The sequence below is a fragment of the Callithrix jacchus genome, chromosome 9 (assembly GCF_049354715.1).
Source record: "Callithrix jacchus isolate 240 chromosome 9, calJac240_pri, whole genome shotgun sequence".
Lineage (NCBI taxonomy): Eukaryota > Metazoa > Chordata > Mammalia > Primates > Cebidae > Callithrix > Callithrix jacchus.
Window position 1 is genome coordinate 117,346,871 of NC_133510.1, and position 19,954 is coordinate 117,366,824.

Sequence of the window (19,954 nt, forward strand, 5' to 3'; positions counted from 1 at the left end):
AGGATAAGACTGTCTGTTGTATACAGCTGATAAAAGTAGTTTCAAAGGCAATTTCTTCAAAGGCAACTCTTTTTTTTTATTAATTGAACCTATCAGAACAAATATCTATTTGGAGCACAGTCAGAATTTGTTCAGTGAAACTTTACTAATGCAGTCCTTTGGGGGAAGAGGAAAGCCATTGACCTAGTTTCTCCACTGCACTTGAAAGAAGCTGAATTGCCATTTCTTTATAATTAATTCACACTTCTCAGGGGTTCTTTGCCTGGGAAAGATCCTAGGGGACCTGATTAAATGAATAATTTGTAATCAACAAACCAATTGTTTCTTTTTCAGGGGAATGTGGCATATTTGATAGCTCTTGATAATCTGAGGGGTGTGGGCATCAAAATTACAAAAACAGAACAAAGCTGCAGCACTAATGTACTCACCAATTTGCTGCTCTTTCTGTCCCATATGTGTTCTAGAGGTCAACTTCACAAATCCCAAATCCATGGATTTTAAATAAATATCTGATTCACTGATGGTTCATAAAGTCATTTGCAATGGAATCACCAAAATGCCAGGTTCCAACAATTAATTCAGAGAAAGAGATTCTTGAAAAACCCAAACATTAGGTGTTACATATAGTATGACCGATACCATTTTTAGATAGTTGAAATTCCTAAAGGCTTTTCTTCTCTAATGCCTACACAAATTCCATTAAAACAAAAAAACCTCATTCCAGGGATATAAACCAGTGGATACATATAGTCGGCTTTATCACGCTCAAGGACAATGGATCCCAAATTCCCCTGTGATGGGCACGAGAAAGCACATGGGGTGAGAAATTCACATGCAGGACAACCCTTTCCTGTTTCCTTCACTTCCTATCCCCTCCATTCAGTCAGTAAAAAGAACAGGAAAAAAATGGGTGTTCAAGTTCCTTGTACTTGTTTAAGCACATGGTATTTATTAGGCATTAATGGCACACAAATATAAGGCACGAGTACTTAATTCTCACCCTCCCCCCTTAGCAACATACAGAGACATAATTGCATAGGGACACTCACAAACACACTCACACTCTCACGTACTTAAACACACTCAGTCTCACATCTTACCCTGTTCTCTTTATTAGGGTCTGTTTAAAAAAAAAAAAAAGAAAGAAAAAAAACTTCTTTTTAATCAAAAAAAGCAAAGCACATTTGAAAGAGGAAAAAAAAAAATCACAAACTTGGTTTTGAGTATCAATAAAATTAAAAGCTCTTGGCCAGCTCGTATGCTGGGTTTCATTTCATGTTATTACTTAATTAGAATTCCTATTTATAAATAAATAGTACCAGTAAAATATTACATCTGAAGAACCCTACCATAACACTTTACTTACACACGTTTTGTCTTTAATACTGTTTTCTGTTTTCGGTAAACACAGTTTTGTGTTGGCACTGGTGCGGGCGTGACTTCTTTGGAGAGATCATCGGTGAGTGCGTCTTGCCTCTTCTGTAGAAATTGTGGATTCTGCTTGACATCCAGTTTGGGTTGTTGGTGATGGAGGTTTGGAAGGTTGGGGCTGGCCTTGTTTTTTTCACTTTTTTTTTTAAAATCAGGAAGAATATTTATTTTGGCTTTTTGTCCACAATTCTTGTCAGCACAGAGTTTGAGCTGTTATCACAGTCCTGCCTGTGTGTAAACCAGGGCTTTTTAAGTTTTTCAAAGCAAGCTTTCCGGAGGGGAAGCTATAGGCCATGTTTTAGCAACAGACAGCTGGCAAGACAGAGCTGGCAAGACAGTAGGGCTGAATAAGATAGGATGCCAGGGGGCGTCAGCGTTATCCTGACTCCCTGGGTGAGTAGAGGCAAAACTGAGCACCGTGATATTGGAGAAGGCAGGACAAAACCAAAGCAAATGGGGACATAGGGAGGCTTTTCAGAAACATCACATGGCAGAGGTAGGTGCTTTTCTTAGTCGAGGGGAAACGTGGTGAATTTAGGTTTCAGGGACAGTTTATTGGAAGGGAATCCCACAAGTACATATTTTGAAATATACTTGCCTCAGACCTCCCCCCAAATAAGGGACTGGGTCCCATTAAGAAAATTGAAAGAAAAAAATATATTATTATTTATTATATAACAATGTCAACATTAACACCAAGACAGGGAAAGGCTCCAACTACGCACTAGGGAAAAACACTCAATGAGGCAAGACTTTCTAGAGCCCAAAAGAAGGAATGGGGGAAGAGATCTGGGGAGTGGCACAAACGTGGCTTGTTAATGAGTGTGGCGGTCGTGGGGGTGGGACTCATCTTTTTCTGTGTGTGTGGTTTTTTTTAAGTTTTGAGACAAAACAAAAAAGTCACATTTCTTAAATTGTGGTTTCAAGCTACTGATTAGATCAGCATCCAGCGACCTTGAGTGCAGATGTGAACATTGGGTGAAATGAAAAATCTTGTCCGTGGGGTTCTCTTGGCTACTGTCTCTCTCCTTCCCTTTCTCCTCTCTCTCTCTCTCCACTCTCTAGGAAATGTCTGTTGTGAAGCAGGCCTCACTTTAGCTATTGTCGCTCCACTCTGGCACCATGCCAACTCCATGCACAGAGTGGTACTGATGTGGGGACAGAGTCCTTGGCACACCATGAGAGTAGAGGAACTCGGGGGGCTGAAGGGTGCCGGGGGACTGCAGGCCAGTCTGAGGCCCACACTGCCTGACCACAGGCTGGTGGGCCACGGAGGTCTGGTGCTGGAACATTCCCTCTCCCAGCTGCGGGGAGCCATGGTTGGCCATGCCAGCCAGCCGGGGCACCAGCGGCCCCGAGGTGAAGTGAGCAGAGAAGTGCTGGTAGGGTAGCCTGTCCATGGGCTGCACGGTGGTGACGGTGCAGCTGCTGTAGGAAGGCATGCTTGGCCACGTGTTGCAACTGATGTCCTCCAGGCTGGGTACAGGCTCACTAGGGGGTGCAGAGCTAGCGTACATGCAGGCCTGCCGCTGTGCCGACTCTGTCCTGTAGGAGCCACCCAGGCCCTGCTGCTGTGGGTAGCTGGAGCGGTAAAAGGAATCTTCTTCACTGGGTGACGTCTCCATGTAGGGCTTCTTATAAGGATGGTCTGTGGTGGAACATTCTTCCTCTGTGAAGACAGGAGAGACAGCAGTGAGGCCAGGAGCGAGCAGCAGGCAGCTGAAAGTGGAGACAGTTATGTGGCCACAAAGCCTGAGAGATGGTTAGCCCTAACCGCCATTCTGAAAATGAAAAGGAAGTGGGGTGGACTGTAATGGCGAAGACCTTGGGCTATGGAGTTCCATGCAAAGTTTGACCTTTCTGGATTCAGTTTCTTCATCTGTAAGATGGAAAGGATAATAATAGCCCTTCCTACAGAGGGCAGTGTTGAGGAATTAAATGGGAAAATATAAGAAGCACTTAGTCCAGAGCCCAGAAACATTCAACAAATAGCAACTAGCCAGGTGCAGTGATACACACCTATAGTTTCAGCTGCTTGGGAGGCCGAGGCCAGGGGGTTGCTTGAGCCCAGGAGTTTGAGACCAGTCGGGGAACATAGTGAGACCCACTCACCCGATCTCAAAAATAAATAAATAAATAGCAATTATTATGATCTTTCCTCCTCTCCAGCATGTACATTTCATAAAGGCAAGACATTGTCTGCCATCTCCGTCACTATATTCCCAGAACCTAGTAAACACCTACTCTTAATAAGAACAGTAGCATCAATAATAAGTCAAAACAAACACATATGGTGTGTACTCTGTGTAGCACAATTCCAAGCACTCTCCATAAAGTGACACATTTAATCCTCACAACCACCCTACCAGGTGGGTTTTACTATTACCCTCGTCTTACAGATGAGAGAAAAAGGACTCGCAGAGGTTAAGAAACTTGCCCAAAGTTTTACGTGGCTGATAAGCAGTAGAGCAGGATCAGAATCCAAGTACTCTGACTACAAAGTCCTTGCTTTTTGCTTCCTTGCTACATAGAGAAGACATGCAATCAATATTTGTAAGATGGATGGAGGATGGATGAGTGGGAGGGAGCTTGAATGAATGCTCAAATCCTTTCCTGATGCCTCATGTAAGCAGGTGCCTAGTTAATATTTGTTAAGTTGGTACAAGTTAATGTGTTGCTGTTTCCTGCTGAACAAGTCACTTCCTCCCCATGCACTAGTTATTTTTTTAGTGCAGGGCAGTAGAGATAGTTCTGTCTCTGAAAGGGGGTCTCCTTTCACCACTTTGGGGTCCCTGGCCCCTTTGGAAACAAGCAAAAGTGCTTGGCTCTTTCCTAGAAAACTATGTTGAAACACAACATGTTGAAAACTGCATGTGCATACAAGGCTTTGCATACAATTTCAGGGAATTCAAAGACTCCCTAAAACCCAGACCGCAGGTTAAGAAGCCTAGACATGTCTGGATTTGAATCAGGCTCCTTTATTTAATGTCTGTGTGACACCAGTAGACACCAGCATCTACGCTCAGAGACTCACCATCATCTCTGAATCAAAGTGAGTAATATTTACCTCAATGGGTAGCTAAGAATTAAGTAAGATTGAGCATATAAATCTCCTGATACCCATCAACAGGAGCAGCTCTTTTTTGCAGGGGTAACACTACCAGTCAATCTCATGGTAGATATAATTCACAGTAATACCTTCAAGTTATTCCCTTCAGGGGAAGCAATACTTGGGGATATCTACCAAGGTGTAAAGCTCAACCCAGACTCATTTCTTAGCTGAAATTTTACCTTCCAGACTGAAAGTTATCTTTCTTCACCTTCCTACCTCTTTCTAGTCAGTAAATGTTAAGAAATTATGTCTGTCTGTAGAGGGGGTGAAGAAAAATGAAACACTGGGGCATCCGTGCAACTCACTGTGATGGCTGATGGCCACGAAAACAGAATGCTGAACTAAATAATGAGAGGAAATGATCAGAGATACTATTTATTGAGCACCTACTAGATGACCTTACTCTTTATCTCACAGTAATTTTCCTCAAGGTGCCTGCTGTCATGCATGTCTCACAGAGGCAGAAGCTAAAGCTCAGAGAAGTGCCTTGCCCAAAGTCACGTGGCTGAGTAGGAACAGAGGCTGGAATCCAAGCCAGATTGGATTGGCTTTGCCTACACACTTTGCTTCCCACTCTCTAGATTTCTACTACCCAGTGCCACTGAAGTAACCATACAACAGATCATTACTGAGCTGCTCCCAAGTGCCAGGTATTGTGCCACGTGTGGGAGATAGGGTGGTGAACAGGGTAGATGTGACCCTGTTTTTGGTGCATGTTCTCAATCCCAGTCCATCCTACTGTGAGCAGTAAGTGAGGGAGGCTGACACTCTGTGACAGAGGGTGTCCTTAGATATAAAGCCTCAAGTAAGCCATTCTCTCAAGAGTAAATCCGGGCCAGGCATGGTGGCTCACCCCTGTAATCCCAGCACTTTGGGAGGCCAAAGCAGGTGGATTGCCTGAGGTCAGGAGTTTGAGACCCACCTGGCCAACATGGTAAAACCCCATCTCTACTAAAAATACAAAAAAGAGTTAGCCAGGTATGGTGGTATGTGCTTGTAATCCCAGCTACTCAGGAGGCTGAGGTAGGGCAATTACTTGAACCAGGGAGGGGGAGGTTGCAGTGAGCCGAGATCATGCCAGCCTGGGGGGCAGAGTGAGACTCTGCTTAGGAAAAAAAAAAAGAGTAAATCCTTTGGCTTTGGTAAAACAGCTCGCCAGCCCAAGTAGAGTAGCTTGGGTTTGGGTTCCACCCATCACCTCCATTTGTATCGTTGTCCAAGTGACACCCACAGGTAAGCCAAAAGTGTCCACAAACAAAACGTATCTATGTTGGGGTTGTGCCCACTTAACAGCAAGCAAATTTATTTTCAGCTAGACTCTTTCTGGGCCACATCTGGGACCCATGGGATGCCCAAAAAAACTTGTACCAAAGGAAAAACGTGAAAAACACACTCTTCCAGGTGTTTTGTCTATATCATGTGAACCATCCAGATGTTTGAAAACATCCAGATGAGTCCTGAAGACGTTGATATACTCAGTTTGGTTCTGTCCTCACCACCTCCTCCCTTGATTCCTTCCCTTCCATTCTTCCTTCCACTCCCTAGATTCATAAACCTGAGTGTTTCCATTGTTGCTGGAATCATAACCTTTGGGTTTTCCATTTAACTAGTGTGTTCCCCTTTTCAATAATAGAAAGTACAGCTGCAGGGTACCCTTGGCAAGGGAAAAAAAACAAGGCAAACTAACCATTCCCAAGTTTCTGATCCCCTTCCAGATTTGTTACAAGTAAAAAAGGAAGAATAATAAGAAAACGGCCAGAACACATTTTGGAAAATCGTAAAATTATACATTCCAGTCTTTACTACCCCAAAGATCTAATGCAGAGCACTAAGAAAACCTCAATTTTGGCTTATTGATGAAAGCAGGTCTTGAACATTCTCAAATTCCTCTCAGGCCTCATCACATTGTAAAGAAATTCCAACTCAAGGATCCAAATTGTGATAAATGCTCTGGATATAATCTCTGTGTTTATTTTGGTTATGGCTCGGTTTCTCTCTCTCTCTCTCTCTCTCTCTCTCTCTCTCTATATATATATATATATATATATATATATATATATATACACACGTTTCTCTCTCTCTCTCTCTATATATATATATGGTTTCTCTCTCTCTCTCTCTATATATATATATGGTTTCTCTCTCTCTCTCTCTCTCTCTATATATATATATATATATACAGTTTCTCTCTCTCTCTCTCTCTCTCTCTCTCTATATATATATATATATATATATATGGTTTCTCTCTCTCTCTCTCTCTCTATATATATATATATATATGGTTTCTCTCTCTCTCTCTCTCTCTCTATATATATATATATATATACGGTTTCTCTCTCTCTCTCTCTCTCTATATATATATATATATATATATATATGTATGGTTTCTCTCTCTCTCTCTCTCTCTCTATATATATATATGGTTTCTCTCTCTCTCTCTCTCTCTCTCTATATATATATATATATGGTTTCTCTCTCTCTCTCTCTCTCTATATATATATATATATATATATATACGGTCTCTCTCTCTATATATATATATATATAAATATATACGGTCTCTCTCTCTCTCTCTCTCTATATATATATGGTTTCTCTCTCTCTCTCTCTCTCTATATATATATATATAGATATATATACGGTTTCTCTCTCTCTCTCTCTCTCTATATATATATATATATATGGTTTCTCTCTCTCTCTCTCTCTCTCTCTATATATATATATATATATGGTTTCTCTCTCTCTCTCTCTCTCTCTATATATATATATATATGGTTTCTCTCTCTCTATATATATATATATACGGTTTCTCTCTCTCTCTCTATATATATATATATGGTTTCTCTCTCTCTCTCTCTCTCTCTATATATATATATATATATATATGGTTTCTCTCTCACTCTCTCTCTCTCTATATATATATATATATATATATACGGTTTCTCTCTCTCTCTCTCTCTCTATATATATATATATATATGGTTTCTCTCTCTCTTTCTATATATATATATATATACGGTTTCTCTCTCTCTCTCTTTCTATATATATATATATATATATATACGGTTTCTCTCTCTCTATATATATATATATACGGTTTCTCTCTCTCTATATATATATATATATACGGTCTCTCTCTCTCTCTCTCTCTCTCTATATATATATATACGGTTTCTCTCTCTCTCTCTCTATATATATATATATATATGGTTTCTCTATCTATCTATCTATCTATCTATCTATCTATCTATCTATCTATCTATACGGTTTCTCTATCTATCTATCTATCTATCTATCTATCTATCTATCTATCTATCTATCTATATTGAGAGCCCAATAACTGTTCAACGGTAAATAAGTGTCTCCAGCCAAGTCATGATTAGCTTTCAGGGTTGGGGCTGTAGTTAGGTATCAAGTCTTCTGATGAGGTGAGTCCACAACTCAGCTTCAGAAAGTTCCTTATTAAGATTGGTCAATTATATTGCAACTATCCTAAACCCAAATGAGTCTCTCAGGTAACAGCAAAGTTCTTCCTGACGCTGACCACTCATTACGGCATGGCACTGTAGAAAACTCTAGTCCTTTGGATTTTTCTAGATGTTTTTGATTCTGGGTAAAGTGACTTTAGTAATGCATCCAGGGCACAGATACTAAGGCACAGGGTTATGGCTCCAATGCTCACTGGCCATGTGACTGTGGGTGAATCACCAGGTCATTACAACCTCAGTTCTTGACTGCAAATGGAGATAATACCTGAGCTTTGCATGAGATTTAATTGTGGTAATACTAAGTGCAGGTGAGTTTCTATCTTCCTTGCACATAAAGTGTTCAAATCTTGTCTGTCCAAATGACCTATGTCTACTCTCTTTTCCCTCTTTCTCTTTTGGAAGACTGGAGAGATAGCTTTCTGAAAGGTGTCCCATACTTAAGGGAATATGGATAGATTACAGAGCTGGAAAGCTCACAGAGTTCTTTAAATACTAATCCTAGTGAGCAAATATTGTCACAATTCCCATATGGGTCATTTCTCTTGCCAATTCAGTTCATTCAGCTGAAGGACCATTGGGATAAGTGGAGAACACGGTGGAAAGGCTCCTGCATACAAGAAAATTGTATTCTTACTGGATGAGACATATAATAAGCCAGTATGTAAATTTAGTGGTTTTAGGTAGTAACTAGGTGATATCGGAAACTGAGTCTTTTGATTTCTAGCTGAGAATCTTCCCACAATACCGACCATTGTCGTCTTCCCAGATAGAGACCCTGAAACTCGGAGTAGTAATCTCTCTAGCTGAGTGACCTTCAGCAAGTTAGAAAAGTGGCTATAATTCAGGCCTTCTGACTCACAAAACAGTGCTCATTCTGACAGATGTGACAGATGGCCCTAGGCTTTCCATTTCATGCAACCCTACATGCTCAGCCAACATGAAAAGGTAGCAACCCTTGACTCTTAAGGATGAGTGCGTGGATGAGTAGATGGATGAATGAGTGGGAAGATGGTTGGGTGGTTGGATGGGTAAATTAGTGGGTAGATGGGTGGGTGGATGGATGGGCAGATGGATGGGTAGGTGGATGGATGCATGCATGGGTGGGTGGCTGGATGGGTTGATGAATGGGTGGATGGACGGATGAGTGGGTGGAGGGGTGGGTGGATGGATGGGTTGATGGATGGGCAGGGGGAGGGGTGAGTGAGTGAAGGGGTGAGGGGATTGGTGGGGATGAGGGTGTGGATGAATGGGTGGATGAATGAATGAGTGGAGAGATGAGTGAATGGATGGGTGAATAGACGAATGGGTGGGTGGGTGGATGAGTAGATGGATGGGTAGGTGGATGAGTGAATAGTAGGTAGATGAGTGGATGAATGAATAAGTAGGTAGATGGCTGGGTTTTTTTTTTTTTTGGTGTTTTGTTTTTATTTTTGTTTTTGTTTTGGTGTCCCCATGTTCTTAGCTCTTAGTGTAAAGTAGGAAGGGTTGGAACGGTATTGTGGGAAGATTCTCAGCTAGAAATCAAAAGACTCAGTTTCCGATATCACCTAGTTACTACCTAAAACCACTAAATTTACATACTGGCTTATTATATGTCTCATCCAGTAAGAATACAATTTTCTTGTATGCAGGAGCCTTTCCACCGTGTTCTCCACTTATCCCAAGCACCCAGCACAATGTCCATTATAGATTAAGAGCTCAACAAATAAAGACTAATCGGATGCATCCAACCCAGATCTGCCATTCATCAGCCACATAAGCTTAGAATCTAGCCCTGTCCCTTGGTCCTCCATTAGACCCCTGCAAAGCAGGGGTGGGTGTCATCTCCCCTATTTCAAAGACTGCTGCAGGGAACTGAGAAATCAGCAAAGGACTGGATATAAAATTGCTTTTTAAAATACACAGCCCTGAGAAAATGCACCCTTTTCCATATCTAATTCCCCTTCCCCTCTCAATCTCTAACTTTCCTTTGAATATTCAGTCCATGGCTTTGCTGAAATCTTTACTTGGGTCGCTTTTGGTTTCTAATGGGAGTGACAGTCAGGGGTGGGAGGGAGAAAGACAGACAAGTGCTCTCCCAGGCCCTGGGGTCCTGGATTTGATTGAGTGGCATTGATAAAAGACCTTCCCAGCTTTTTTGGCTCAATCCACTGGGAGAGATAGTTTGGAGACAGCCGATTCCAAACACAAGGAGCCCTCTGGCCTGCCTGGCCCTTTGACGTTTCACTGGGCCTGACTCCTGGGATCACTGGAAAGGAGACAGACAATGAGGGGAAGTCAGATAGTGGGGCAGGCAGGGGCCAGGGGGAAAACCACCCATGGAGTTATCACTTAACGAGAATCCCAACTGGAAGGAAACCTCCGCTGATTCCTTATCACTTTACAGTGTGGAGGCTGATGATGAATTACTATTTGTTGTCTCCCAGGCAGGACAGAGAACCCTTGGCTGGAATGCTCTCTGTCACTGGGAGCTCCATTTTGGGGGTGGAGGGAGGTGAGAAGGGCAGAGGTTTCTGGAAAGGTGAAAGGATTTCTTGAGGGTGCACACACCCCATTCACCTGGAACCCACAGACCTCAGTGTGCATCTCCAGCCAGGCCACTCAGGAGCTGCGTGACTTTGGGGAAGTTTCCCAGTGGTGGATTCCAAATCCACAAAGAAGGGGTAATTCTTCACCTTGTTATCGCCAACCAGCCACTAAGTCCTGATTCCACCCACATCTCCAGCTTCCCCTCACACCCTGACCGGAGCCACCATCTCCCGTTTCAGACCCTACGACGGCCTCTCAATGGGTCTCTGGTGCCAACTCTTGTCTTGTGCTATTACAGCAATGTGACAGCTTCCAAATGAAGAACTGAGAACTTAATCACAAGTTTAAATCCCACCAATAGACATGCACTGGTGGGAGGATACATCCTGATGTCCTTCATTAAAATGGCTTACATCTCGTGGATCCCTGCCTTTCTCTCTAGCCCTCATCCCCACCAACTTTGCCCTTGCCCTGAGTGCCAGCATCTCAGCCTTCCGTTCACTTCCCAGGGGCAGGCTCTTCCTCAGCCAAGGGGCTTCATGCATGCTTTTTTCTATGCATGGACACCCTCACACCTCCCCTTCCCTATCCAACACTCACTCTCCTCAGATCTCAGCCTCAGTGCTTCCCTGATCTTCCACCCTATACTGATACTCCAGTTTGATATTCCTTAACTCTTTCCATATCTCCTCAGAGCATTCAATCATTTATTTTATTTTCTTTTTTCTTTTTCACCCAGGCTGGAGTGCAGTGCTGCAATCACAGCTCACTGCGGCCTCGAACTCCTGGGCTGAAGCAATCCTCTCACCTCAGCCTCCTGGGTTAGGTACGACCACAGGTGTGTGCCAACACGCCAGTCCAGTTTTTTAATTTTTTTTGTAAAGATGGAGTCTCACTATGTTGCCCAGATTAGTCTCAACTCCTAGGCTCAAGCAATCCTCCAGCCTCAGCCTCCCAAAATGCTGAGATTACAGATGTGAGCCATGTGCCAGGCTTCACAATTTTCATTAAGCCATTATATAATTACTTGTGTAATATGTGGCCTGCTTGCAACAGCGCGAGCTTCCTAAGGGCAGGCCTGTGGCAAGCACACGTTCATTGAGCACTCATAGGTACCAGGCACTGTTCTAGGTGCCCCCTGTGGATGATCTAATTTCCTCTCATCCCAACCATATCAAGGAGATGCTACTGCTATCCTCATTTTGCAAGAAAGATAGTTGAGGCCCTGAAACGTGAAACAATTCGCCCATGGGCACACAGCTGCAAAGTGTCAGCAACTGGGAATATTTCTACAATGGATCAGCCCCCAGCTCCAGCTCCCCCTGTGGCCACTCCAAGTTGATCTTAAGTTCATCCAAGAATCCTGCAAACACTCCATGAAAGTCAAGTCATAACCTAAGAGGTTTGTGAACCTTGCATTCAAAGCCTCCCCGCCGCATCCTTCAGGAATGCATTTATAAGGATGCTGCTGTAAATATTGAACCTAAAAAGCACCATGATTCTTTTCGACTTCTTCCTGCCCGTCTTTTGGTCTGGCATTAATTTAATCGATTAGAGCTCCCTAATTCAAACCTGGTGAGCTCTTAACATGTTTGACCCAGTCTCAAAGACCGATCTTCAGTGGAAAATGAAATTTTGAGATTGCACTGCATGAGCAAAGACAGTATAGAGTGTTGGTGAAATGCACAGGTGTAGAATTTGCAGACCAGGCTGGGGTTCAAGAGCCACTGGCACTTTTTGTTTGGAACCTTTCTGAGCCTCGGTTTCCCCATTGGTAAAGTGGGTCAATAATAGCACCTACTCCACAGTGTTGTCAAAAAAGCTGGTGGTCTGGGACTTGGGAAGGGGTCCCATGGGACATTCTTAACCTCCTGCTCATGCCTAAAGAGGCAGACATATTTGCAGGCATCTGGTCTCCAGTCCATCCAGCAGCAGACTGCTGGGAGTCGGGCCAGGGGGCCTGTTGGAGTGATATTGTTCAGGCCTTTGAGATCCAAGGCATTTGGATTGACTTTAGGTAAGTCTGGAAATCAGGCCTCACCCAGGTCAGCTCCCAGCCCCATGTAAATACCAATGACAGTCCTTCCCTCCTTTAAAACACAAGATTGGTAAATGTCAAATAGTCAAACAGTGTTTCTTTCCTCATGTAACCCTAGCTCCAGAAAAAGCCACGAAAGCATCCATTCCCATTCGTTGTTAGCGAGCTGTTTTTTTCCTAAAGGTCTAGGCACTGGGTGCTGGATTCACAATGGCTCGTGTTGACTACTGAGTCTGTGAGGTTCAACACGCCACTTTGTAGATTAAAACTGGTGTATTTTGGAGCAAAACAGCTACTACTTTCTGAGTCAATCCTGAGATAACACATGACGTGTATGATTTTTTAACATCTTTGCACCAAGCCCATGAGACAAATCATACCCCGAGCCCAAATTTACAGACTTTTTTGAAATGAGCCTTGAAAAGGTTAAGTAAATTGTCACTATTTATAAACATTTTTAAATTGCAAAGGTGAACTTCATCCTTATTGATTCTGCAGACCACAGATGTAAGCTGTAGGCTACACCATCCCCTCTGTATCTGGCTTCTCAAGCTCTTGCCTAGAGAGGCAGTCTTCTCTGTGCTTCCTTCTGGGACTCACCTTCTGGAGTGATATCTGCCACATACCCAATCATAGCTATCACCTACTGGGTACTTGCCAACTATCAGATGCTTTAGGAAATATCATCATGTACAGAGTGAGAAACAGAGGCTAGGAGAGGCTAGAACACCTGGGTGAGGTGACACAAGAGTCAGGGAGCAGAGATGAGATTTGAACCCACATCTCTCTGTCCCCAAAGCCTTCAGTCTCCCCGCCATACCACTGCCCACTCCAAGCAATGGTTCTAGCAGGTTGAACTCAATACACTACCTGTGACAACCACTTCTACTCTGGTTCACAAGAAGGCCCACAAGAAAATTATTTCTTTATATAGCTCCTTTTTAGAGTTGGATGACTTAGAAAAAAGCCTTTCATTTCTCAAGTGGCAAAGAAAACCACAGAATGCCTCAGCTTAGTAGATTTACACGGTGGGGGTTAAAGGGAAAAAATTACTTGTGATTTGTGCCTGTGCATTGGTTTAGATCAGAACAAAAAAAAAAAAAAAAAAAAAGAGTTCAAAATCCACCTGGAAGAAACACTGGCACATACACCAGAGAGGCATTCACAGTCACAAGGAGTTTGCCTACATCATGGCTTGTAATACAAGCAGGGACCACTGGAAGCAAGCTCCCTGCCTACCAGAGGGCGTGGCCAAATAAACTCCATTTTATCCTTTCCAGTCAATTCTTCCTCCTTAGCAGTTAAAAATAAAATGAGGCAGTCTAGGTTTATAAGAAGATATCCAAAATACATTCTAAAGTTTAAAAGAAAAAAAAGCAAGTTGCAAAATACATACAGTGTGATTTTATCTTTATTAAAAGTTTCATTAAAAAATGTTGGGTTCCATAGCTCATGCTTGTAATCCCAGCACTGTGGGAAGCCAAGACAGGTGGATCACTTGAGCCCAGGAGGTTGAGACTAATCTAGATAACATGGTAAGACCCTATCTCTACAACAACAACAAAAATTTAGTAGGTTGTGTTGAGGCATACCTGTAGGCTCACCAACTAGGGAGGCTGATGTGAAAGGATCACTTAAGCCCATATGGTTGAGGTTGCAGTGAGCCATGATTACATCACTGCACTCCAGCCAGAGTGAGACTCTGTCTCAAAAAAAAAAAAAAAAAGTAAAAATCTAGTTCTTTCTCTGTACTCTCCGTGTGTGCACGCACGTGCGTGTGCGTGTGTGCATAAATGAATACAATAGGTCTGAACGTTTCAAATAAGCTTTCTTCAAAGAAGGGGCTAGAACTGGGGATGGGAATATATGAAGGGAACCTTTAGTTTTGGCTGTATAATTTGAATTTCTTATCATCCCCGTGTATTTTTGTGTTGTTTATATTTTTAAATAAATGCATGCTCCTCACCGACCCCCCCAACCCAAGGAAAGGAAAAGATAAGAAATAATGTGAATTGACCAGGGTGATCACACTTACCTTTCCTCTTGGTGCAATGGTAAATCTGGCTATGCTCCTGGGGCAGTGGGTATGGGTTGGGTGGGGGCAGGAGGTCTTGGGAGGGGCCGGAGACACCATTCTCACACTGGTACTGGGACCCCAGGTTGGATGAGGTGGAGAGAGCTCGAGACTCACTGCTGAAAGGACTGTGGTTGGAGGCCACTTTTTGCCTCACGGTGCTCCTGGGGACCACGGGATATTCTTTACTGAAAGAGAAAAGATGGGAGATAACACTTATCAGTGCCCTGAAACAGATTTCCTGAGTGGCTGAACCAGGCATGAGGGAATCCACCAGAAAAGTCACAGAATAAGGAAAAAGGGGGTCTTTGATGAATGAAATGATCCAGTTATATTCATGTCCATCATATTTCACAGATGTATATTTGGGTACTAATTTTTCATGCCTTATACACTAGGCAAGTAGATTTACCAACAGTTCTATACCGAAGCAGAAAAGTAAATAAACACCCCCAGTTAGGAACCCCTTCTAACAATCAATAAACACACAGGGTGTTTTGAAATATGTCGATTTAGTCTACCTATGTCTTTGAATTCCCTAATTCGAAAGCTAGTTAATCTAAGTATTTATTTAGACTTAACCTGTGGTTGTTCCTCTTTAAAGGGCTCAGGTCATTGCCCAAAGTTAGTAAAAACGGTTAGCTGACTGCCTATGAGGGTCAGGTATAATCCTAGGTTACTCGAATCTGGATAGATTGCTGCTTGTGTCTTAGAATTGCCTTCTGAGCTTCTGGCCTTTTGGCCTCTGATGTACTTAACTTCTCCATATCTTGGCTTTCCCATCTGTAAAGTAGGGATAATGAATGTCCCCGGTTCAAAGGGCTGTTGATAAAAGAAATGGGTTAATAAGTTAACTGTGAAAAGACTTAGAAAGGTACACAGCACACCGTAAACGCTCAACAAATGGCAACCATCATCACCACTGTTACTGTTTTGGGCAGAGAGAATAAAGAGAGGGAAAAAGGAGAGAGAAAGAAAACAAGAAAGAAGGAGGAAAAGGAACACAGGCGATTTAAAAAAAATAGCATGGGATCTAAGATTACGTACCTCCAAATTCAGGCTCTATCCTCCCTATGCCTTGCAGGCTGTGTGTTCATCTGACACACAACCCTCCCCTGAGCTTCAGGGCTCATGCAGGCAAAGTGAGCATAATAAAAATTCCATGACATCATAGGTATAGCATCCTTCGATGTGCTCAAAATCTGGTCCCTCACACTCTTACGATTGGTCCTCCACATTTCCTTACCTTCAGATTTCATACCAGGTATTCCCATTTTTTTCCTTAGAAGGACTCAGTAGAAACCTCTCCTGGAATAAGGAAAGTCATGCTATGCAGCACCAGAAGGCTCAAAGGAAATAAGATAGGTGGGGGATGGATTGGATGTGAGAGGTTGCAGAGGAGTAAAGAGAAGGGGAGCAGCTTAAAGATAAAAGGGACAAAGAGAGAAATGTCCAAGGATGAGGAAGAAGAAGAGCTTGACCCCTAACATCCCACATCCAGCATTTAGGATGGAGACAGGAAATTTTGGGCATGGCATTTACAAGCTGCATATATTGCTATATAGCCATTTAAAAAATAGTTGGGTAACTATATTTTAAATATAATTGGCTTCCTTTGTAACCTGTGTATTCTATTTCATGCATTTAATCATATTATTCTTAGAGGTGATTCACAGGCTTCAACATACTGCCAGAGAGGCCCATGGCATAGGTTAAGAACCCCTATCCTAGAAGGAGCATGTGTCAGTAAAATGCAAACTTTAGTCAGACACATTTTTCACCATGACCTAGAACCATGTATTCTTTAACTTATGACATTTTAAAAAGTCATCATCTATCCAAATAAGTTAAGCTTCACTATAAGTAATCATATCTGTGAAATTACAGGCTTGTGGTACTAAGTATATTTCTTTTCATGCAATTAAAACAAATGTTTATATGCCTGTAGTCATTGCAACTCAGGAGGCTGAGGCAAGAGGATTGCTTAAGCCCAGGAGTTTGAGGCTGCAGTAAGCTATGATTGTACCATTGCACTCCAGCCTGGGTGACAGAGTGAAACCCTGTCTCAATCAATCAATCAATGCTTAACTATTAAAATTAAAGAGTATATCTGAAATAATGTTACGTGCAATGAGCTACACATAACATATTTTGAAGAATCTTGAATTCAGCCATTTCATTTTTTCTGTGACTCTATGTGGGAGGTATTATTTTTGTTCACATTTTACAGATTAGGGAATTGAGGCCCAGGAAGATGAAGCAACTCGTCTAAGATCACAGAGTTAGAAAGAGACGCAACTAGAATTCTAACCCAACATGTCCTTATAACTTTTGTATTGTGTCCTAATGACTTCTTTCAATTTTTATAACATAATATGCGTTTAGGAGAGCAGGGCTTGGGGACACAAGACTCTTTCCACTTCTATGCCCTCAACTGTGTGACCATCTCCACCCTCTGTCCCTGCCTTTGTTTGTCATGCGAAAGCACATCAGAGTGGCCAGGCAGGGACACAGAGCATCTGCCAAGTTTCCATGAAGCTACAGACACCCTCAGGACACCCAGGGGTCTCCTAGCTCAGCTTCCCTGTGGCATGTGCCATCTCAGAACCAAAGCCGGAGCCATCTGAGTGGCCACAGCCATCAGAATCTCTCCCTGGGGCCAGGAGGCTGAAGGGAATGGAATTAGCTTTATAGCTCTTGCTTTGTGGTTCAAGCTACGTAATGGAAAAAAAAAAAAGAAGAAGAAAAAGTATAATAACAATAAAACATTATAAAAGTTGTCAAAGCTCACTGGCAATTCTATTTACATCTATTCCAATATTTTGCTGTCAGAGCTCCAGGAGGAAGGGGAAAATCTCTTTTGGTTTTACATTTTTAATAGGATCTTGTTTTTTTAATTAAAGAAAATAACCCCCAAAAAAATGTTGGCTGAGAGAATTTACAAGAGAATGTATCAATGGACTCCATGGAATTCTCCGTTCCATTACTGCCAAATTGCAAAACTGCTCTCTGGAAAGGCCAAGTCCTGCTTTTGATTACTAACACAGAAGTGGGGAAAGCAACATCATCCCAATAACAACTTGCCCCTCACAGCTCATTTCCCTCTAAGGAGCCCGAAACAGCTTCCCCATCACCGATCAAGAACATCTCTGTTAATGCCTGAAATGCAATGTCCCCAAGCCCCTCTGATAGGTGTCAAAATACGGCGGTGGAATGGGGAAGGGACTTCTGAGTCATTACAGAAGGACACAGGCAAAGGAAAGACAATGTCAGAATCAAACAGCAGCAGGGCAGTTCGAGCTCATCCATGGATCAAAGGAACCGATCAATCAAAGAAACGTGGTTAGTATCAATACGGTGGAAATCTCTAAAGTCCTCAAGATGAAAAGATAAAACTATTTTCTTCTACAGTTTAAGAACATCCATGAAGACGCAAGGACACGAGAGAATTAGTGAAAGTTGAAAAGCCCTGTGTCTCTGGAAATACAGGCAGCAAAAGGAGCCTGCTCTGTTTTTAATCATCATCATCATCATTCTCATCCACATTGTTCTTCAAGTGCCTCCTAATGTTCCAGCCACCATACTGGTTGACTTATATGCTTATCCTGATTTGATCCTGGCAAGAACCTCATTCCACAGGTACAGTTAGATTTACATTAGAGATACAAAAACGCAGATGAGCCCGGCACAGTGGCTCAGGTCTGTAATCCCAGCACTTTGGGAGGCCAAGGCGGTCAGATCACTTGAGGTCAGGAGTTCAAGACCAGCTTGGCCATTATGGCGAAATCCTGTCTCTACTGAAAATATAACAATTAGCTGGGTGTGGCCGTGGGCACCTGTAATCCCAGATACTTGGGAGGCTGAGGCAGGAGAATCGCTTGAACCCAGCAGGTGGAGGTTGTAGTGAACTGCGATCGTGCCATTACACTCCGGCCTGGGCAACAAGAGTGAAACTCTGTCTCAAAAAACGAAAAGAAAGAAAAGAAAAGAGAAAATGCTGGCACAGAGAGGTCAAATGGCTTACCCCAGACCACACAGCTAAGAGGCAAAGCTGAGTCTCACCTAGGGGCAATCCTATTCCAAAGCTCATGTTACCTAACACTTTTTAAAAACACACACAGAGAAATGTATTTTCTCATAGTTCTGGAGATGTGGGTGCCAGCATGGTCAGTTTCTGGTGATGCCGTGCCCTCACATGCCAGGCAGGGAGGGTTAGAGAGGGTTAGAGTGGGGGAAGAGCGATCTCTCTCTCTCTCTCTCTCTCTCTCTCTCTCTCTGTCTCTCTTCCTCTTCTTTGTAAGGTCACCGTCCTGTGAGATTAAAGCCCCACAGTACGACCTCACTTAACCTTTTTATTTTCCTATCAGTTATCATGTTTATTATTTTCACATAACATTTTTAAAGAATTTGTTTTGGGGGGAACAAGTAGTGTTGGGTTACATGGGTTAGTTATTTAGTGGTAATTTCTGAGATTTTGATGCACCCATCACCCGAACAGTGTACACTGTACCCAATGTGTAGTCTTTTAAACCTCATTCCCCTCCCACCCTTCCCTCCAAGTCCCTATACCAAGGGGAATGAAGGGAGGGGGGTGAGTGATAAAAGTCCCCACAAGTCCATTATATCAGCCACCTAACTAATACTTAATAATAAGCGATTGTTACCTCCATACCAACTACTGGGCAAATACAATCATCCCACTTTATAAAGCACGCTGGTAATGAGAGATATCTGGACATTGGATATCGGCTCCACCCAGGCCATGTCAAGATCTACTGATAAATCATTCTGTTTGCAGAAACTTGAGTTTGCAGCCGTCAAATCTCACTGCTTTCTGCTGTATCAAGCAGCTACACCTGCATCCCGTGGACAAGCTCTGACCAGAGTCTGCCCCACTTCCCTCCAGACACAAGCTGGGGGTCCTGAGTACCTCGGCTGGCCTTGGGTGTCAGCGTCGCAGACCAGCTTCTCCCCAGCTCTGCCCTTCTCTCACAGTCTGTTCCACGTGAGCGAGTGCAATGAATGACGCCATTGTCGTCGGGTCTGGGTTGTAAAACGTTACAAGGGAATACTGCAATCCACGGCCAAACTGCATCCTCAGCCTCCCTCCAGCTAATGAACACCCCGGAGAACGTTTTCCACCACAGCTGACTGAATTGGCTTTTCACGGGAGCAGGTGGCAGGGGCGCTGGCATGTTGGGGTGTTTGTGTTGGTTTGTTTTTCCCTGGTGATCTTTACCCAATTTCTGGCAGCCTTTTGCAAACAACGAAAGCAGTGCCCT

The 19,954-nt window shown here is 43.0% G+C and overlaps 1 protein-coding gene across 2 annotated transcripts in view; it reads right to left on the reverse strand.

Annotated features, from left to right (window-relative positions):
* Positions 1 to 907: 907 nt before the first annotated feature.
* The window catches only part of TBX5 (T-box transcription factor 5), a 55,756-nt gene continuing 36,709 nt past the window's right edge, over positions 908 to 19,954 (reverse strand). For both annotated transcript variants that reach the window (XM_003733855.7, XM_002753044.6), the window contains exons 8-9: positions 14,634 to 14,860; positions 908 to 3,100 (exon numbers count right to left, since the gene is read on the reverse strand). In XM_003733855.7, coding sequence (XP_003733903.1) covers positions 2,526 to 3,100; positions 14,634 to 14,860 — 802 coding nt within the window. In that variant the 3' untranslated portion in view covers positions 908 to 2,525. The remainder of the gene's footprint in view (positions 3,101 to 14,633; positions 14,861 to 19,954) is intronic.